The sequence below is a fragment of the Tinamus guttatus genome, unplaced genomic scaffold (assembly GCF_059628265.1).
Source record: "Tinamus guttatus ecotype Peru unplaced genomic scaffold, ASM5962826v1 Tinamus_guttatus_pri_ptg000314l, whole genome shotgun sequence".
Classification (NCBI taxonomy): Eukaryota; Metazoa; Chordata; class Aves; order Tinamiformes; family Tinamidae; genus Tinamus; species Tinamus guttatus.
In genome coordinates, this window is record NW_028288848.1 from 4,444,481 (window position 1) to 4,467,133 (window position 22,653).

General features: G+C 41.4%; 1 protein-coding gene across 1 annotated transcript in view; it reads right to left on the reverse strand.

Annotated features, from left to right (window-relative positions):
* Positions 1-448: 448 nt before the first annotated feature.
* Positions 449-22,653, reverse strand: part of SORCS3 (sortilin related VPS10 domain containing receptor 3) — a 261,932-nt gene continuing 239,727 nt past the window's right edge. Inside the window, exons 19-27 of the mRNA XM_088528640.1 lie at positions 19,184-19,370; positions 16,400-16,533; positions 12,948-13,071; positions 9,807-9,919; positions 7,839-7,970; positions 6,311-6,410; positions 4,106-4,211; positions 1,223-1,383; positions 449-611 (exon numbers count right to left, since the gene is read on the reverse strand). Coding sequence (XP_088384766.1) covers positions 547-611; positions 1,223-1,383; positions 4,106-4,211; positions 6,311-6,410; positions 7,839-7,970; positions 9,807-9,919; positions 12,948-13,071; positions 16,400-16,533; positions 19,184-19,370 — 1,122 coding nt within the window. The 3' untranslated portion in view covers positions 449-546. The remainder of the gene's footprint in view (positions 612-1,222; positions 1,384-4,105; positions 4,212-6,310; positions 6,411-7,838; positions 7,971-9,806; positions 9,920-12,947; positions 13,072-16,399; positions 16,534-19,183; positions 19,371-22,653) is intronic.

Here is a 22,653-nt window from a genome sequence, read left to right on the forward strand (position 1 = left end):
TGCTTGTTCTTTTTTCTTTTCTCCATAATCAAAAAAGCCAGAGGGTGATTAAAATTAAAAGCAATTAAGGGAGGCCAGATCCAGCGCAGACTGAGACATGGATGTCATTGGGAAGTAAGGGCTGTTGGCATGTTACAGAGCCTGGCTCAACAACCCAGCCTGAGCCCTCTGGCAGGATGAAGTAGCTGATTCATGACTTGTTTTGGAAAGGGTAGAAAAGGGACCATTTATATATAACATGCTGCCCAATTTACCTATTGGATTTGAATACTTAATTCCGATTCTGTACTTAATGGGAGGCTGGCATTCAAATCCCATCGTACTTCACTTTTCCTTTCTGATCTGTTGAGCATTTCCCAAATACTAAGAACACCTGTTATTTATGAATGCAGCCCTGGTAAACAGAAAAAACCCACCCCATCCCCTCCCAAATGATAATAATGACATATAACTCTTTCTTTCTTTTCATAATAATAATAATAATTATAACAATAATAATTACAAATAAAAAGTCAGAAATGTTGTAGACCAAGTGGATTCCCAGTATTAAACACTAGTGCAGTTAGGGATTTCCTTTGTGCTTTCGCTGTTGGCAATTGTTGAGATGCTTCCTGTAAGAGAGAGAATAAAGAGGAGAGTCAGTGCAGTGGCTTCAGCAGTCTGGTCTATACTGCTTCTCAATCCCTCTTATGATGCGCTTGTGTAAATGTACAGACATAAAGGTGCTTAAAAACAAGCCATCCTGCTTTGCATTTGCAATAAGCACAGAGACAACCTGCGGTAATTCTGTAAGCCATAGGTTATATATTCACTTGTAACTGGTAGTAAAACAACCACTGCATAAGCTCAGCTTAGTTGATTCTTCTGAGGGCTCAGGGCATTTGGGATCCCTTCTCAGGAGAGAGAGGGTCATGAGCAAGCAGAGGTGATAGTCACAGCCATTACTTATGAGTACACACTGCTTCCAGATTCCTGCACTGGGCATGTAACAAACCCTATGAGAAAGACTGAAAAGCTCTAGGAGAATAACTCCCCGCTATCATGTTGCAGACAGGGAGATTTTCCTGTGCCCCTGGCTCAGAGCTGACCTGCAGCGGGACCCGTGGTCACGGTCACCGCCTCCCCTAATGCATCAGCGAGCAACATCCTCACCTTAATGCACCAGTGACCAACATCCTCACCCACGGAGCGAAACAAGCCCCAGCAGAGCTCTGGGTCTTACCCATCACTCGCGTGTCCAACTCTTTGTCCATCAGCTCCTCTGGGTCTGTGAACTCACTCAGGGTGATTTTGGGGGCATTTTCACTTTGGCTGACAGAGCCGATCATTTCCTGCTCCTTGTCATGCTGAACTTGGGCATAAATGTTAATCCAAGGGATTTTCCTGCACAGGAAAAGGAAATGAGAGGTTATATTTTGTAAATCTGTGATCTCTGACATGTCAGTGATGAATCAGACCCATTAAATTGAGACTGATCCCAGAAATACACCACCTGCAGTGGAGTACTACGTCTCAGAATGGTGAAAGAATCACAGTGATGCTCAGATTGCAGAGCCCCATTAGCTATCACTAATTCCAACACTAGCTTAAAACCACCCCAAGTCTCAGGCCACTGCCTTCTTATCCTGTGCCAAGGGGCCCCTCCAACTCAAACCTAAATATACTGGTCCTTTTAAATGAGAACACAGGGGATACTGCACATCCAGCTCAGACAACAGCAATCAGCTAGGCACAACCAATCAGTGGCAATACCCAACTCTTTGTATCTATTACATGATCAGTGGTGCACTGGAAACCCAAATTAAAAACTTGAATGCTACTACCAAGTGGAAAAAAAATAGATTTGTTCTATAGACAGACCCACACTGATCCAGTAGAGGTTGCTAAGATTGTGTGTGTGCAGTAGTCTGTAAGGAGGTGACAATTTTGTTTTTTAATACCCTTAAAAGAGCTCTGTGCCATGCATTCCACACTGCCCAAATGAGGGAAATTCAGGGTATTTGTTCTGTTACTTAAAGCATAAGGCAGAAAGAAAGTGCCTTCAAAAGAAGTTATATAAAATGTTATCTCTTTATGCTAACCTTTCTGCTTCTGGGTATGTCACAGATTGAAAGCATTGGAAATTGCCTCATGAATTTGAGAGAGCTATGCTGATTTTACTCCAGTGATGTTTTGGCAACAAATTCCTTGTGCTATCGGCTTGATTTGGCATTCTGCTCTTAACCAACAAGAAGTCAGGACATATTTGGGATGTTTAGTAACAGTTAACAAATTTCATGTTCTTCCTTTCTGCCACCCGCTCCCTTTCTCACCCACAAACAGGCCTTATAGATCACTAACAAACATAAATACTGCACAGAAAGGGCTGCAGTCATGTGGTTGTGAATCATATTTTGGTCAGCAGTGAAAGAATTAACTACAAGAACTTGCATGTTAACACTTCGCAAGTCACACGTACTGCACTTGGAGAGGGGAACTTTTGTTTGCTCCCTAAATTTCCCTAGGTTTTCACACCCAAAATTCTTTCCTGCTCCTTTTCCACCTGGAAATCCTCAGCAGGCAGCTCTCTGGCAACATGGATGGACTCATAACAAGGAGTCTGTGTGCAAACCAGCAAAGTGATGATTTTCTGAATTTGTGAAATTAAAAATTCATGCAGGCCCATGCTTTCCCCACAACCTTTTCCTGCAAGCAGCAGCTGTGTATTCAGGCCAGGATCACAGTTAATCAGAAAAGTACATATTGTTAATGGGCCTCTGGAACGCTGAGAGCTTGAGGAAACCTTTTGTTTTCACCTCCTTTTTCTATTAAGAGTTGTCATCCGCTCTCCTCTCTGATCCATTGATCCAGATGTTTTGGATGGAACTGAAGAAATTGCTTTCTGTTCTGAAAAATCTACCCCAGAGAACTCTCGGTTTTAAATAAAAAAAACTAACTGTTGCTAGTTTGATGAGTTTCTCCTGTCTGGGGCAGAGCAGACAAGAATGGGAAGCAAGTCGACAAGCTTTGGGTTAAGCAAAACCCATGCTTTAACCACAATTCCACTTTGCAGACTTGTTATAGATTCCATTTTTGGCCAGGTTTGAAAAGGCAGGGTGTTCCCAGCCTTGCAGCACAGCACGAGGCTGCTCTCAACATCTATCTTTGCTTGGAGCAAGGTGTGCGGAAAGCTCAGCATGCAGCAGAATCAAATCTCATGCAGAGGAGTTATACTCAGATTTTTATTACGGCTCGGGATACTTATGAGGTATGAGGGCTAGTTTTATGAGCTGTAGCTACATAATATGACCTGCGGCTTGCCAAAGCAAAGTGTAAAAGAGAAATCTTAGCCTAGATTCCCAAAGGCATTCTGATGCTTAGCACAAACCTTTGTGGCTTTGAGTGTCCCTATTTTAACATAATTACACCTGCTCCTCTGCAAGACTAAGCTATTCACTTTCAAGATACAAATGAGATGCAGCTGTACAAAGACATTTGGCAAGATGGCCATAGAACACATGGAGACATCCCACCATGTGGTTTTTGACTAGGTTTGTATCGAGTAGCTCAATACTCAGTAAGCACACAGGGTTCCCACTTCTGGCCAACGGTTCAAACAGGCCTGCTGATGCAGATCACAGCTGGATTTTTGGGTGAGCTTCCAGGACACTGAGCTTGTCGTGGAGGGACAGGAGAGGGTCTTACATATTTGAGAACAAGAGAGATGTGATCCTGAAGTAACCAAAGGCAAGGATCACTGATCAGCTGGGTCTGCTGGGAGTCAGTCAGGTCAAGGATCCCAGGCCAGAGATTTCAAGACACACACTTCTGACTCTAAGAAATGACTGAAAATCCTCAATCAGCATAAATCTGGTGACAGATCTCAAGTTTGTCAATTATGCAGACCTAGGGTTATCAACAGCTAAATCTTCAACCAATGAAAATATCATTCTTCCTAGTGGACAGTGTCTTTTTGACTACTACCTCTAAAAAAATTCAAACCTTAAACCAGTATAACTCACTCTATTTCTACAGTCTAGAAAGAGCTCTAGACAGAGCTCTGCTTAACTTTCTTAGAAACTACCCATTGACTCCTCCTCCCACCCTCAAAATTTTCTCAACTTACCTCTTGAATTTGTAGATTAAAAAAACAGCCAAGCCTACAAAGACCACAGACAACAGCATCAGCATCGCCGAACTGCTGTGACCTGTGCTGGAATCAACCAGGGGTGCTGCAGGAGGAAAGGGAGAGCATCGCATTTGTATTTGTTCCTTACTAGGGAATATACAGGTATCAGAGTGCTGAACTTACTCCTATCTGCTATGTGTGCGTTATTATCATTACCACACGTGGCACAGTGTTTTCAGCAAGGCAAATCAGTAGGAAAAAAATTGACCTCCTTGTCCTTTGAAATCCAAGCTCCCTTTTCAAGACAGTGCAGTCTTACATCTACTAGTGAGAATACACCAGCAAATCATGCTCACCTGAAGGGCTGATTGGCTCTGTGCTAATATTCTGAGCCATCCCATCTTAGGCTTTCCCAAGGACTGGTGTAGAAACGAAATTTAGGAAGTATGGCTCAATTCACAGAAACTGTAGTTTATGTTTGTTCTGTGTCTCCCACTTTCCGTTGTCAATTCTGTCTCATGTGTGACAGAGATCAGATCTCATGAGAAGCCTCAGGGCTACTAGACATGAGATATAAGCCCACGAGTTTTTAATTGAGTTCAGTCTTCATATAGGGATGAAGCCCAAATAAATAATCCTAGATCCAAGCAGGCACCGCTTTATAACAATTTGGATCTCTGATCCATCTATGTTTGACATTTTTAGCAGGTTAAAGACAGTCTATTATAAAATCTTCTGGGTGCAGCTACTCCCACAGCTCACTGTGGCTTACTGGTCTGAGCAGTGTGCCGAGAATCAAGAGTCCAGTGAAAAGACCCTAATGATGTGCAAATGATTGCAAGTAGGAGCTGAGTATTTCTTATTCTGCATAAATATTTGGTTCTCTTTTTTTTTTTAATTGTTCTCTGTTCTTTTCTTTTTCTATGATCCACTCCATGGGAACAAGTCTATGCAGATAGAACCACTTCTGGTCCCATACCCAAATCTTCCCACTTAAGAGTCTGATCCTGCCAGTATCCTTCTTTCAGCATTTCTAAAGACTCTTTCTTGGAAAAGAACTGGCTCCTATTTCATCTGAATCAAAATGCTGTGGGAGTGATCATGAAACAAACACAGCCCAGCATCCCAGCTTGAGGGTGTGAGAATAGTCGAGCATTGCCACCTAAACCTGCACTAGTGCAGATCTCTCTCTTTTTTTTCCCCAGAAAAGCAGATTCTGAACTAGAAAGCTGCAGCCATTTGGGTCTAGTTCCCAGTTTTGCAGATTTATTCATTCCAGACTGCTTCTGTTAATGTCCAAATCCCACCTCCAAGCAACAGCCAGAGGCATTATCTGTGGGACAAGTCATGAGCCATGGCTTAGCCCAGCTCTTGGCCCTCTAAAAGTCTTGTGAAAAAGGAGGTTGAAATGTACCATCCTAGACCATGAACGACAATCTCTCCAACAGGCTATCAGCTCTGTCACGTGCATGAGATCGCACTTCTCTGATAACTGCAAAGGCAGTCATCAAAATCAAGGGTAAAAAAAAAATCCAACATCTGCTGTACAACCACCAGTATCTTAGCAATAGATGAGAGCTTTACACTAGGGTGGCCTAAATTCAGCAATAGTTTGGCTTCACCCTGAGGGTGGTCTATAGGAAAGGGGGTGATGCGGAGGGGACTATTCATTACTCTGCATGAAAATGGAGATAAGTAGTATTCAAATTTAAATAAGTGCTAACATGTACAGAGTCACTTTTAAGGCAAGTATACCTCTGCAAGAGACCTAGGGATTCTTTTCATTAGTACTTAGCCCATGTAAAGCTTCTCAGATAGTCATAACATTAGGAAACCCCTTGCAATAAGGAAATGATTCAATATCCAGGAAATAGCCTCACTGAATTCACGGGTGAAGGATGAGGGCTAATAGAATACCATTCACCTGATTTTCTTAAAACGCTTGAAAAACATCAGCACATTAATTAAGCCATGGGGAACTCCTAAATGGTACTTTTAATACTTGTACAACTGGTGCATGAAGCCACCACTGCAGGATTCTGTTTTCAACAGTTCCTCCTGGCACAGACAGTGTCTTGGTATGATCCATCCTAAGTAAGCCAGTAGCATCTACCAATCCTGTAAGTGCTCTGACCTAGACCTGGTCTGCAGTAGTCTGAAGCCTTTAGAGAATTGTACCCACATATTTGATTCCACACTCACCTAATGTTAACTGAGTGACGTAGACGATGACTTCAACACCAGGCTTCAGTTCAAATTGGACCAGGTTCTGGTTGAGAGCATTAAAAAGGATTTCAACAACCTGATGAAATAAAAGATACAAGATAAAATAGAGAATAAAACAATAGAACTAGCTTGAAAGAACATTCAGGAATGCATGTAGCCTGTGAATTTTGACTAACATCTCTTATTGGCTTCGTGAAGAAGGGGAAAAGAGTGGAGAGGAGGATGGGAGCTGAGGGACTGAGGAACAGACAAAGAAAGAACATGTATGTATGTTTTAGATGGAACTGAGTGTTATTCTGCACAGTTCTCCCTACAGGACAGATGCACATTTGAGACTTGCAGAGTATGTCATTATGCCTCTTCCAGGAAGAAAATCAAGAAATAAAACTAGTAAGATGTTTTTTGGAAGAGAAATAATGATTTTGACCCTCCACAAAATCCTTTGAAATCCCTGAGAACTTCTGCCTTGGCATCATGCTGGAACTGAGCTGGGTCCAACCTAGCAACACATTTTTGCTCATTTTCATACCAGAGAACCTTAGTCTTGCAGCTTCTGTTGAAATAGGATGCTGGGGATGCTACAATTCAGTGTTGAAGGTTAATGTCACATTCGCCGTATTTCTCCTTCATTTCAAAGTGGGGTCTTAGAGTGGATTTTAACTCACGGCCAAGCAACCCAGCTACGATGTGTTATGTGGTTCCTCACCAGAGTGCCAAGAGTTTCCAAAGAATTCAGCAGTCCTGAATTCCAAAGAATCGGGAGTTTGATCACAGCAGTTAGTCCTGTAGCTGCTTTCAGATGCTTCACACATAGCTTTTACACAGTAAAAATGGTGCACACAAGAACATTAGCTTGAGCTAAGCAGCATTTCCAGTAGTACTTCACTCTTCCTGCCTTTATAGAGCTGATTTAATCACTTGGTAATTCTAGCATGAAAGCTTCAGCATACAAGTGCTGCTGTTCCTAGCTTTTCCCTTGCCTGCATATCACTGTTGCTATTCATCACTGTAATTACCTATTTATCTAAATGGATGGATATTGTAACTTCCAAATATGGTTTGCACACACCATTCACTGCTGCAGAATAAAGAGGTCTTGTTCTGGTGATATACGAGCTGAAGAGTCTGATTTATTTTTAGTAAACCTCAGTACATTATCTTGCTGCTTTGGCCTGTGTCTATTACCATTTCTCCAGGGAGTGAAGGGAATATATATTTAAGTTTCTTTGGCCATAACTGCTATAATGAGGACATACTACTGATCCAGGAAGAACCACTGCTGGTAGACTGTGCAACATCTCAGTAGGGTACTCAGAAATCCCATTTTCCTTGTAGAAATCATTTTTAATGCCATAAACTACACCACTCCAGTCCCAGATGCATGCAGATCTCTCATGCCTGTTGCAATTCCTTTCCAATGCTACACAGATTTAGGGTCCCATCTACAAATGCTACAAAGGGAATGAACATTCTGTCACTGTTCTGTGCATTCTTCTTTCCTTACTTGCTCCAGATCAGCCTCACTGCTTTTCCTCCTCTCTGTTGTGTTTTTATAGGGCAGTATGAAGAGTTCAGCAGAGGTAGGCAGCCCTGGAAATACAGCTACCAAGATCTGTTCATCAGGGACACCAGTCACCTGAAAAAAAAGAAAAGAAAAGAAAAAGTTTTTAAAAGTTTAAAGCTCAAAAAATTAAAAGGTTGAGAAGTAAAAAAAAAAGGATAAGTCCCTAGCTGCCATTTTATTACTGATGTTTCCACTGACTATAGGAAACTCTACTTCTATCAAATTGTGATTTGTTCTGCTACAGGTGTTGTGGTTGTAATGAGTTGTGCTGCCATCTGGGGAGAGTGAGTCTTAAAACAGAGTTCTTCTAATGACTTGCTCTCTTCTACTTCATTTCTGGACATAAGGGAGGCTTGGCAATACCCCTCAACTCAAAGACCTGAACCCTGTGTTCAAAATCCAAACCTACCACGTATCCTGTTTTAAATTTTCCATATAGTTCCTCTCACAAGAAAAGAATGACCCCAAATTCAGAGTTAGAGAGCCTGGCTCCGAGTAACCACTGGTGAGCACACAACTAATTGAAATGTATGAAGAAAACCTGCCTGAAATCACCTTCTAGCATCCAGTTATGGAGATCTCCACTTGTCGTATGCACATGACTGTCTTAATGTCTCCACTTGGAGTTCTTTCACTCAGGGGCTGACTGGGTGGTCCCTGAGGACTGCTCAGTTTGCCAAACAGATGGTTCTACACCTAACTCTCAAAACCTGCTTCATCATGGGCTAAGCCCACGAGCAACCTGGCCCTATCCTGCCTCCAGCTTGCTCCTGAGTTAAATAATCCTACGGTGTCAGCCTATCCCTGGTGAGCTGTCCTGTAAGCATAACCCATAGCCTGCAGCCAAATAGTCAAAAAAGGATGCAAAAGCAGGCACTTCACTGTGATTTCTACTGTTGTCTATAACCATTCGTAGTTATAAAATTACTTATTTTTTCTGCAAACTTGACTCTGATTAAAGTAAAAGGGAAGGACAATTTTAAACAAATGAACTAGGTGTTTTCTCAGGATGGGAACACAATCAAGGAAACTCTCAAAAATGCAAATTTTGAGTGGTCTGCAGATGGGAAGAGTTGACCATGAATGTACTTTCCCTGTAAAAATTATCAGCTTCCATGTCTAAGAACAGGTGTGGCTGAAGTGAAAACACAAGTGTTTTTTTTTTTTTTTGCAGATCGTAAAAACACAAAAGCTTTCTTAAATCTATCTCCTGACTTCACACAAAACTAAAGTCACTGCCTACTTGATAACATAAATTATTCTGCCCCCTTTACTGCAAAAATTGGAGTACTAGTTTACATATTCTAATTAATCCCAAAGAAGATTCAGTATCTTCAATTCTATAAGTTTCTCTTTGCTTGTATTTTAAAAGGTAAATTTGTTTTCCCTTCCATTCCTCACTTTTTTGTCCCGGTTGGATAGCGAGAAGTTTGTAATATTTACTAGTTCATACAGTTAGCTCCATTAGAAGCCTGAGTATCAGGAATAGCTAAAAGATCTTTCTCACACATCCAACACACTACAGTGTCTGTCCTCTGGGATGGGATAGATTAGCTCTTGAAAAATATACAGTAACAATACCCAAATGTTTGGAGTAGAAAACAGTAAATCCTGCACCTTCCAAGAATAATAGTCATGCTATTAAATCTAGAATATGTAAAGTCCTCAGGGATACTAAAGGCTCAAAACTGTCACAGAAACATTAATAACAGTAATTACAATATTTCCACAAAATTCCTGATATAATTTGTCTCTATAAAAAGATCCAGCACATTAAGAAGCAGTCGATTTAAAATGACAGCTTCATTACTGCTGTTCTTTGCCATTCTTCTAGGCTAGCACGCTAAAAAAGTCTGCCTGCTTTAACTAGCCAATGTTTGCACAGAAGAAGAGGAAGGAGATGCTCACCTGTGTTAGAGCTCTCTTGATGATTTTGCCAATGTCTTGTCTCCATTCAGGGATGTCAGGGTTGTGGTAGTCCAAGTTAGGAGAAAATGACAGGAGTTGTGATTGGAAATACTCTGGAGCAGAAAAACAGTATCAAAGAGATTAAATGAGCAGGGTACAGCCAAAGCTTATGGAAGTCAACAGAAAGACCATAATTAAAGAATCTTGAAACAGAGAGAGGAAAGGAAGAAAAAGGGCAGGCTAAAACTAAGTAGAATGGAAAGTTTGCAAGGGGAGAATGTCCCTACAAAGAACATTTTGCCTTAATGCCAACTTGTGGCTCTTCCCAGAAGAAATGGAAGAAGGAATGAGAGACATGAGAGGATCCCTTCTCTTTGTGATGCCTCTGAGCTTTGTAATTTTGCCAGCAAACTTAATCTGATTCTGCTTACAAAGAAGCTGACCAGTAAATAAGGCAGCGTCTGGCTGAAATTTGGGAGGTCTGTGCAATTGCATGCACTGTGCTCTGCAGAGCCAACACTTACTGTAAGTAATATGTTTTCAAAAGTAGGCATTATCTGTTTGCTCTCGTGGAGCGAAGCCATGAGTGGTTAATACCCCAACAAATCAGAGCCCAGTAGTGCTAATGACAGGCTAATCAGGCAAGGGCTATTCATAAAACACTCTGAAATTACTTCCTAATTGACAGATTGCAGGGAGGAAGGAAAAGTTCCTAGACTGATTTAAATGCAGAACAATTAAAAAAAACTTCGCCAAATCTCCCCTCTAATGTCACCAGAATCATTCCATTGTTGGCATACAGCCTTTCCCTAGGAAAACCCTGGGCCTTCCTGTAGGGGCTGTTTCTAACCCACCCTCTCAGCATCAGTTTTCACCTGAGTTAGACTGGTTTCTCCTTTATTTTATTCCTCTCTTGCCTGGCTGTTCTCTAGTGATCATTCCAGAGCCTCTGGGATCTCTTGATCTTTGATGCTGGAACTAAAGCTTGTTTAGTTACAGCTATAACACATTTGCTGGTTGTGAGATTTTCATCATCACAAGGTATTATCTTGAACAAAAGGGATATTCTTTAGAGCAGATGTAGCATTCTTCTGTAGTAGGAACAGATTAATCTTTATAACTCTGGCATGATTTTGAATGCGTCTTGGGTCATTAGAACAAGTTTAGATGCTTAATCTGGTCCATTGTCCATATTCTGACACGTCTTTTGGAAGTGGCCTCACAGAGTTATACTGGTATGCAGACCACAGCTGAAGAACAGATTAGCTAGCCCTGCATTACAGAAGAGATACTTGAAACATGTATTTTCTGCTGCACAGAAGTCAACATGCAGTGAACTCATGCTGCAAACTTTTGGCAACAGGAAACTCTTGAGGAATTTATGCAGGTTCTACTCTTCAAATATGCTCAGCACAAGAGTCCAAGCCCTGAATCCTTATGACAAATATGCACAACGGATTTGAGGCAGACAGATTAGCGGAGGCACAGATTCAGAATGGGAATCACATCAGTTCTTATGGTAGAAGACCCCCTTCTGTTTATGGAGATGTGCCATACCTCACCTTGAAGCAGCTTATCCCTAGACACTTCAAGTAAGCAATATTAGACATTTGCAAGAAGGTACCAGTTTTAGATTAAGCTAAGCTAGCAAGAGTATAAATGAGGAAATCCACAGAATAGCAGGAAGTATCTGCACAACATTTCCCTTGCGTATTTTGCAAGACTAGTTCTTTCTTTTTATGTGCTTTAAATTATCACTAGCTTTGGGGTCTACGATGACACTCTCCTTAGACCAGGTCAGTTTGCAGCACGGTGCACCTCGGATTATTTGGACATTTCAACAGGATGAATTCCTCTTTTGTGATATAGCCCACAAGCTTTCGACCTTTTGCACAAAAATGCAAAATTCCTTACAGGATGTTTGAAAGCAGAACATGAGGAATGCTCTGTGAGACCTACTGAGACCTTTACTTCACAACTAAAAAGTATAGAATAAGATCACCTAAAGGCCACTTCTCAGCCTGTGCTCTGATAAGCTTGATTCAGGTTTGTTCCAGAAACCAGTGGAAAGCTGCAACAGCTGCCCAGAACTAAACTCTGCATTTCGTAATGCCCAGAATGATTTGAGTAGAGAGTTACTTACATTAGCTAATAGTAAGTTTGGGTATTACTAAATCATATTATCAGATTACTAAGTCCCGTTACATTTCACAGCTAGGCAATCAATAAATACTTATTTAGCTGCTTGTTAACTCTGAACACAGAGCTTTCCAGTCACCAGCAGGGCATTTATTTATCTCCTAATTATTGAAACAAGACACATAGCTCAAAGACATAGTGGAACCTCAATTATTTGAAGCCCACATCTCTCAGTAAACTTGCCACTCAAATAAAAGCTTGTCTTGAAATGCCAGATACCAAGAATTGAGTAAGAAAAATGAAGAATAGCACAGGGCAGGGGAAATTATTCCCTGGAGAAAGACCAGGCCAGGATTGCTGGGAAAGCCCTTCCACTCTGCCTTTACCAAGACCCAAACTGGAACAGCTCTTTGGTCAGCTAAAGGATGAAATTTGGATGCAATAATTTGCAGACATGTTAAGAACACACCAAATGTCAGTCTTGTGGCTACAAAGAAGTCCAGTAGCCACACTCAGACCACCATCTGTGGCACGGAAGATGGACAGGGGTGGCAGCAACAGAGCCCCTATTTCCCAGACCTCATCAGTTTATACAGTCACTGTATGGAGAGGAACACTGGCTGTAAGGAACACCTTATCTATGCACCATGCCTGCTTCTTTCCAGAGCTGGGAGGCAGAGGGAAGGCATTGTGGCTACAGCTCTAAGTGCTTTATTTTGGAAGTTTCCAGTCAGGATAGGCAGACATGAAGCCAATGGAGACACCTGCCATTTTACTGCAATGCTGAGCTGACAGACTGAGCTAGTTATCCCATTCGATTCAGTCCTGCATTTGATGATCAGCACAAATCTAACTGACATGGTTTGTGGTTAATAAACATTTGCTTTCAGAGGTTCCTCTGAACACTAGGGAGCAGAGAGAACTCATTCACGCTCAGCAGCGACTGCTTGTTCTTCACCTCTGGACAACCCCTGAGTTCTGATTGTAAAGGGTTGAGGGTACCATGCACTGCGATCTCCTTGGTGTCCTGGATCAGAGTGTTGCCTGCAGCAACTTGCACCGTCACAGTGTTCATCCCCTCCATGGCGAAGGTGTATGAGATGCTGCTCTCCAAGGTGATGAGAGGCTGCAAGAGGGAAACACAGATGTTGATACCAAAAGCAGGACGAGATTATCTCAGAACCACAGCAAAGGCATCTAGTGATCCACCAGGCCACAACAGCTTTCCTCCTCTGGCAGAATAAGTGCTGCAGATGAACTGTACACATACATAGAGATAAACTCACACAGTTGTTATATAGGCTGTACAGTACACAAGGTGCAGCTCCAAACAGCTCCTGGGTATAAACCTTTGCAGATTCTTCTTCAAACATTTTATACTATTTAGATTCAGCCACTGCTTTTCTGATGCAAATCCATCTATTCATCTCAGAGCAACTCTGCTGAAGATAGAGAAAGTGCACCCAGCATTACTCTGTCCATGTTCTGGGCCCCTAAGACATATAAGTTAGTTGAAACTGTAGGCTATGTTAACAAGGATGAAAGCATGGCATAATAGGTAGGGAGAGAGATGTCTGAATGTGTTTGGATGGCTTCCAGAATAAAGCTGACCTGCATTTGGCCAGCCCTGGGCTCTGGCAGAAGAGACTGACTTTATCTGCACCTTCTTAAACAAAAATGTCCTTAATAGCACTACTGTTCACCTCTCTGGACAGAAATTTATCACAGTGACACACATATAGATGAGAAGAGTACCACATTTGAGGAAAGAGATTTGTGTATTGAAAATCAAAAACTCCAGTGTTAGCGGTACTACTGATCCGACTGCTAGTCTACAGACAGGTCCCCCTGTGTTTGCCTTAAACCATTAAAACAGAAATAGTGATGCTAGCCACCTCCACTGCAAAAGCACATACAGGTCTAAGAGTACGGATAAAACCATAGTGCTCACCCCATGGCCAACTCCGTTCCAGAGAAATAAAAACACTAAACATTAAGCTTGCAGCTCTCACACTTCATCCTGTCAAGCCACATTTCACAACACTGGCACTCCATGCCAAGTCAGAGCTTGCACTGGTATAGCACAGGCTGGCAAACAGATTTTTCCCCATGCAGAATACCACCTTACTCTGACCCCTCATCCATGAGCTGAAAAAGGAATAGAAAAAAAGCTCTTTCAGCCACAGGGGACCCACAGACCAAGTGAGCAAGCACGTCTGTTCATGCTAACCCTGGAGTGCTAGCTGCCATATAGATACTCACACATCCCGGACAAGCAGAATGGGTTTATATCAAACTGCAGTGATATTAGCAGTCTTCTCAGAGTTACAAATTATGATTCCATACAAAGTCAGATAAAAGGAGCTAATTTGATCTTCAAAATTGCTGGTTTTCGTTCTTTGTGGGCTGGACATCCCAATATTATGGCTGATTTCACCTCCATCATGGAATTTTAACATTCAGCCAATTCCTTAATTTTAATTCAAGCACCAAGACCTGGAAACTAACTCTAAATTAAATCAGGCAGTTTAAGGTTCATTTGCTCAAACCTATTAGACAGCTGGACACATTTATTAAACTGGACCTGTGTTAATTCAAGCAAATTGGCCTTTGGGCATAACACAAAATTAGCACAGTAGAAATTCAGTGCAACGGTTCCAGCAGGAGGGGGAAGGCAGCACAAGAGCCTTCGCCAGGTCATTTGAGTGTAAGACAACATTCGTCTGTGCAGCAGCACAGAGAGTGCCTTAATGAGACCTCAAAGTGACACAAGACACATTTGGTTCTGTCTGGGATGCCCACAGGCTGAAGAGGAAAAGAAACTGCAATTCTTCAGTGTGCAACCCCAATATATCACCTAACAAAGCCAGTGAGTCACCACGGACAATATTACACAGCACATCACATAATTCACACGTAGATGTCTCTGCATCTTCCACCTGCACTGAGAGTCCCGGGCAGTGGGCACACACAGGGATCTGAGATGTATATTAAACACACCATTAGGCGTTTTGATGTCATGCAGATTTGCGCCTTGGAAGAGGGGAAAAAGAAAGAAAACCCTGTTCCTGTTGCCATATTTCTATCCTTTGCCACGCTTTTGTCAAATACTGAGGGGCGCAGTTGAAGTACGCTTCATGAAGTGGTTGCAGACAACACTTTGCAAAGAATTAAAGATGCTCTGGATGCTTCATTTGGCCACAGGTAAAGGCAAAATCTTTACTAATTGACACCTCTATTTCAGCAACATGTAAAATCACTTCTAGGTGTTACCAGACGCTATTCCAATTCAAGTTATTTCCAAACGGTCCATTTCAAAGACATCCAAACCTGCCTGCACTCTGTTGCTGACAAGTCTGAAATTTGAGCTAATGTATCTAAAAGACAGCAGATCATATTGACAACCCAGAACGAAGCACCACGAGAACTATGTAGAAATCTTCAGGAAACAGCACAGGTTTGCTCTGTCTTTTCTAGCTTACTTTCCATTTTGAAGAGGATGCAACTCAAGCAACTTTGTCACAGACAAAATAAAATACTTGTGTGTCTGTTTTTTTTATTTCAAATTCCATATTTTCATGTAAAAATCACTCCAGCACCCACCTTCAATTGCAATTCAATCATGTAGACAATAACATGATCTAAACTGCCTTTTCAAATAAGGGCAGATGCTAAATTGTAAAATTATCAACTGCACAGCTCATAACTGCAATAATGGAATCTAGTGCCTGGGCATTAGCTCTCACACTCCTAGACCTACAGGAGCTGTAGCTAATAAGCAACTCTTTGTTTTCTCTCTTGGAACTCTGTTTTGTAGTTTCACTTATTTTAACTATTGATAAAAAGGCTCTTTATAATATATTTTTCCTAGTCCCTTGCAAACTCAGTACAAAGAAATTTCACCTGTATCTCATATATATATATATATATATATATATATATATATATATATATCTCCAAGGCTGTGAACTTGGATATACAAACAATTCACTGACAGTCTAGCTTGAAATTCTAGATACAACTGGTTATTTGAACACCAACAGCTTTAAAGTATTGTGTCGGAATCCAGCATTGTACACTACATCCTGGCACATAATGGAAAGGCCCATGGTTATTGGAACACCAGCAGTTTTTAAACACTGTGTTGAAAGGCACTATTATCCCATATATAGTGGTATATAATTTAGTTAAGTTGCAAGTGAACTCTGGTAATAACAGCGGTCTTCAAATTCCAGTAGGGCTGACAACAACAAATGTAAAAATGTAATGACTCCTAAGAACAACAATGTGAGATAGGAGGGAACAAATTCACAAAGGTCAGATAACGTTTTTTAGACAAGGAAAAACCCCAAGGAATACGAAACAAGCAAAGGCAGGTTTTCATTATGTCTCAAAGAGTTCCCTGTCTGCTGCAACAAGTTTAGGAAGCAAAAGAAACCAGAGGATTGCTCTACCTTCGTGCTGTTCCCAAACCACCAGAAGTAGGTGAGTGTGCCTGGCTGGCTGGGCCAGACCACCGCAGTAATGTTGACATCTTTATTCCTGATGGCGACAAAGGGGACGCTCAGATGGACATGCTCCACTGGACCTGTGCGAAGAGGCAGTTTGTTATTAGAGACTTGGAGGTAAATCTTCTCCACTCAGTTGTGATCAGCAAGAATCTTTTCTTTAAATAAATCAAATGCTTTATGCCAGCACAGAGACTCTATTAGAGCCCTGCAAAAATCTCTGTCAACAAGCAAGAGAGAAAGATGAAAGATTAATAAACAAGATCACTCAATTCCTTATCACGCTTAACTCTAGGCGAGGCAAAAGTGCCCATTTTCCACACTGCTAATCTCAGGGTCAGTGCTGAGTTTAGAAGACAGGGAAATTTTTTACATGAAGTGTGAGGGCTATGAACTGGCAGTGCATTGCATAGGGCAAGCTGCTCTCAAGGGCTTGAGGGATAAGAGGCAAAAGAGCAAGTGCCTGAAAATATATGCACTGAGCACCAAAATTTGTGGGCAAATTTTAGCAAAGGCAGTTAAAATGTGATGACACGGAAAGAGTTCATGGCTTGATTAAATACGTGCTGACATTTCCTCTTCATGAGGTCTTCAGATAAAGGTTCTTGATGTTAGGTAAAAAATGTTCCCCTTGGTATCCTCCCGACTTTGGCCAGACCTTGAGAATTCTTTGTGTGTGGTGGGGGATCAATTAGTGTTGCCAAATTTTAATTTCTGTGAAACTTTATTGTAGCTCATTGAAGCTTTCACAAGCAAACAGGAGGACGAACTGGAAGATGTATATGACGTCATGCCAAAGCATTTAAGGTAGTGATCGGGTTGCTTCCCAAGGACTTAAAAAATAATAAAAAGTGTCAATGTAAAATTAAATGTAATAGAAGTAAATGCTCAGAACTAATCCAGCACATCAAGTCCAGTCCAAAATTAAGAAGCCAGTTCCTTTCCAAAAACAAAGAACAGATGGAGAAAATAGTGATTACTTTCAGTAATAATGCTAGACTTTCATTCACAGTGACAAGGAAAGGACAAAAATAAGAAAGAAGGGAAATATTTTTCACAGAAGACACTTATTTGGGGAAGCAGGAGATTTGCCGGTTTAAACTGAGCTCTTCAGGTGTGAAATGGGAACATCAGCCACTCCTCCACCTACCTGGATTACAAGAGTTTTGTAAAGCAAGAGCTGTTCTTTTACCATCAGCCTGTACAGCTCCTCACACAGTGCGGTCCTGTTCTTGGTTTTGACCCCTTGAAATCAACTCTTTTTGTTCTCCATTTCAAAAGGGATCTCTACCAGCAAACAAGTAAGAAGAATATTGACCACTGCTAAACCTTCAGGGGAGGGGACAATTCTTGCTTGAGGCCAAGGAGCTTCTTTCTCCTTTCTTTCAGTGCAGTTTTCCAGCACCAGACAGGTGCTATAATAAGCGTGATGTAAATAGGAGTAGAAACAAAATCGTAGCACTGAGATGTATTTTAATTCTGTTTGTTTGAATGTAAATACCTAGAAAATATTTCTCTTGATATATAAGCTGGCTATCTAAAAAGGCTATAAAGGTCAAAGGAGAGATCCGAGATGCTGAGGCAGAAGAGGGCAGTGACACAAGAAGGCCAAACAACTGCCCTCTTTGCATTCTGCTCCAAAATCCTCACTGTGAAACAGCTGTTCCTATGAGAAATTTAGATAATCCACATGAAGTTGGTTGTTATTACCAGGTAACCAGCACTTCTGTCAGCTAATGGCCCAAGGTGAAGGCAAAAACAGTTAATGCTCTAATAACAGGTTGTTAAGTGCAGCCATGATTGACTTTGAGGGAATTATGAGCACGGTAAAAGCTTCAAGGAACATTTATTCCTTCACACAGGGAGCTTGAAATTAGAAAGAAAAATGATCTTTACTTTGGAAATTTCTGACTTGCTTCCTTCCTGTGGAAAAGATCAAATAAAAGGCAGACAGGAGAGGAGGTATCCCAACAAGCAAAGCAGAAAGATGTACACAGCCTAGGAATACGGCCAGGAGCACAACCTAAAAGATGCATCCAAACACAGAGGGAGACCTAACAGCCTGAAAACAGGGCAAAGATCCAGGATCGCCCAAATCTTACCCTAGGTTTTACGATCTTTGTTGTTTCCTGTGGCTTTGAAAAATTCCCTTAAGGGCTCTACACTTCAGTCTGATCATGTGCCAAGTGGAGGGAAGTTGTATTCACCTTCCAAGTGGAGGGGAAAGTCAGGTGTGCATGTCAAATACATGCAACATGAAAAGTATTACATTCATCAGCACATCCATACCCCAGGAACTGTGATCTTTATAATATTTTTGCCATGTGCAGTCAGCACTGAAATCACCCAAATTCTGAACAGGTGGCTCAAAACTTGGCAGATTAGTTGAAACCTCTTTGTTATTAGTAAGACATTGAAAACGCATATTTGGACCTTCTTTCATAATCTGCTTGGGTTTTGACCCTTTTCAGAAACCTTAAGAAACATTCTCAAGCTTTTCTCTGTATCTGTGCAGGCTGTAAACATACTGATGTAAAAAGGCATGTTCTTAAGACACTCAGTAACATTCATCTAGTAAGATAGAGGGAGCCTAAAAGGCTAAGGCTTTGGAAGAGTGTGAGTTGTTTATGTAGGTGAAGTTGCATGAGTTCCTCAGCTCCACTGAATTTGCAGGGATTTTCAGCGGAGTCAGGATTTCATTCATGGAGTCCAGCATCTGGGAGTACTTACAGACCACATGTAGGAAGAGAACAGCAGTGTCAGAGCCCAGGCTGTTTTCGGCATATGCTGTCACCTGAAAGATCCCAGCACTCTTGTAAACATGCCGAATGCCATCCTCAACAGGACTGAAATTAGCATAGGACACTGCAATGCCATCTCCAAAATCAAGCTGAATGTTTGTCCTCTGGAGATCGCCCTGCAACAGAGAGGTTGAATTAGGAGACTGGTTTAGTAAGAATCATTTATATACCCTTCATTCCACTACTCAGCTCCATTTCATTAGCAGGAACACAAACCCAGAGCTTTATCCCGAAAAAAGCCTTGCTTTCTTCTGTCAATCCTTAACAGAGCCAGACTCAAATCGGCATGAGGTAATTTTATACCAGTAATGCTTGGATTAGTTCAAACTTTACAGCTGTAATGAGATGCTGTTTCACCGTACTGGGTTCAGTGATATTGGCTGGTCAGAGTGACCACATTTGGATCACCTGGTGCAACACACACTTGGTGCTTGAGTGTCAGTGAAATGGCCAGGCCTTTGCACAACCCATTGCTGAATGGGTGATGTCCATTAAAGGCAGCTGGGATGGGAAGCACTACATTCACGACAGGGTAGATGTCTACTTGAGATCAATTTCCAGGCACATATGGGATCATTAAGGACACTCTGGAGACTGAACAATTGCTGATGTGGCCCCGCAAGACACTTCAAAGAAACGGTACCCAGGTACTGAGACACTCTAAGTTTAACTAGTTTTCCAGGCTTCCTGGCTAGATAGTGGAAAGAGAGAGACCTGCACAGACCAATACATCCCATCCTAAAACAAGTGTCTGAGACAGGTGACATGAATTATCCTCTGCAAGTGTCTGTCTACCTACCCTGATGACAGAGAGAGTCTAGATGACTAATTTCAGCCAAACATGTAACTTTTGGACAGCTGAATTTATGTGGGCTGAGTTCCACACAGAGGACTGACAGCTTTTGTCTAATGCCAGTCAAGACAGAGATAGGGCCTGGTGATACACAGGAGAATGGAATAGATGATGAGAAAATTTCTTTTAGGATTACTCTCTATGACAGCTATTAAATGAAGGAGGAAAAAACAGACAAGAGATTCTAGAATTGCAGGTATTGTCTAGAGGCAGTAACTGCACTGTTTTAATTTAAGTCACGCTTTAAACCACTGTAGTTGAACAGGAGGAGTGTCTGTTATTTCAGTTCCTGGGAGCCTTATTTTGTATTTATCCCCAGCTGACAAAACTAACTGATTACAAGTAACACAAAACAAGGCTAATTTAGAAAGAACGAAAGCCCACTGCAATGATTGCACTGAACTGAATTAAAACTAAACACCGGATTAAATCTCTTTAGCTTTCTGCATAACCATTTCATATTATGACTTCTTATCATTCCAGGAAAGTCAGGAGAAAGGCATATCACAGGAAATAAGGTCCTTGAATCAAGAAACAGCTCACAGTCTGCTCTAACACAAATGACCAGCAACTAAGAACAAAGGTGCCATCATACAACAAAGGCTCTCACAGAGAAAGAGACATCCGCAGGACTCAGAGGCCTCAGCGTTATTTCTCTCTCCTTCCCACTCCACAGGAACCAGAGGAATTTTGCTAATTGACTTTATTAGGGCTTCATTTTCATCTTTGTCCTATTAGGACATGAAAAATACATCAGAAACCAAAACTAAAATATAGAGAACTAGAGTGGAAGTGATACCAAAACCCATAGGTAATACTGAATAGCCAATAAGATCCTTCTGACAAAGTTTTTTGAGTCATTCAATGAAATTCTCTAGCAGGGACAAAATTACACCCCTGGGATATTGAGTTATCTGGTAGAAAGGCTCTTACAGCTTGTTAAATCCTTTGGAACTACTTCTCAAGGGAAAGTATTAAGACCACAAGCTCATCTCATGTGGAAGACATTGAACAGAAGATAAAAATTTGATCTGTGCTGTATTCATCACTGGTGACCTTGGGTTGAAAACTTTTGTACCTGCCTCGTCAGCTTCCCTCTCAAGCCTTAAATTTTCTTTTCTATTTCCTTCTTGCTTCCCCAATCTGATTCCTTTTGAAATGAGAAGGTTTGAAGTAGCGAATCACCAGGAACAGACAGACTTCTCATGGGTAAGCAGTGGCATGTGATCTTTCCACCCAGTTATGAAAGAGGGGTTTTTAGTGCAATGCCAGCCTTTGCACACTATTTCTGTCTCCCTCTCTCTCCCCCTTATTTTTTTTTTTTTGAACTTCTTTCCCTACCTCTGTATCCAAGAAATAAAACATTAAAAGAAGAACGCTATCCCTACATATGGTGTCAGATATTCTGGAGTTTATGAATGTAAATTAAAATAAAAATGGAGCCCTTTCAAATGGATAAAAACAATTGCTCTCCATACGTATTCAAGAAGTGCATTTTATTGCTTTAAGCCCATAAACTACCAAAACAAGATGAACGAAGGGCTGGCACAAAGCCTGGAGCTCCACATGTTGAATTCAGTGGGCAGGCAAGAGGTAGTGGAAAGGGTGGACAGTAATATTCCCAGGTAAGATTCCTTCAAAGCTGTACCCCCACCAAGACTAGCCTCAGAAAGTTCTCCTATCTGGAGGCCGCTCTAGCAACATGATAGAACTGTAGAGGTTGTTGAATTTTGGCTACCTGAAGTTAAGAACCAAGCCTCAACATCCAGTGTGTGTGCGTCTACAGAATATATTTCAGTCATACAACTTCAAACAATCCACATTGTTTGGCAGAGGTAAGAGAAATCTTAGTTCAACAAGAACCAAGGATCGGAAACAAAGTAACTGCTGGTAGAAAAGGGGTTCTGGAGTGAACTTTTCTTCCCATATTCACAGGCACAGAACCCCATTGTTGCTGAAATCAAAGGTGTTTCTCTAATACAGCTGTCAAATTGTTTGCATGAAGATATGGTGTGGATGTGGGTATCTCTTTTTACAAATATGGTTTTGCAATCTGCTAATGGATTTGCAGAGCTCTAATAGCTACTTGGACTTCTTTGAGTATCACCGCTTGTCTTCTCAGCTCATTTGCAGTTACCACCCTGCTACTGAGCTTTATGATCACTGTGTAATTACTGAAAGAGAGAAGCTGTGAGGCAGTACAAACAGTAGATCTGGGACAGAAAGATTCAATGACAGCACTGCCAAATGAACAATCATTTAGGCTGGTCTGGAGTAGTAAAGAGGCTGAACAGAGGCTGCAGATTTGCCCATCAGAAGGCTTTTCAGTCTATAGTTCAGCTCAGAAGACGAGTATAGACATAGGTGCAGTACAAAGCACCAAGAAAGAGACCAAGCAGAGAAAACGTAGGGAGGCAGGAATCAATGTGCATGACAGCAGGGCATGTAATAATTAGGTTCTTGGAAAATTATTTTCTCCACCTATCAGAAAACATTCGGATGAAAATTAATTTGTTTTCCTGATTCTGCCTTCAGACATTCACAGT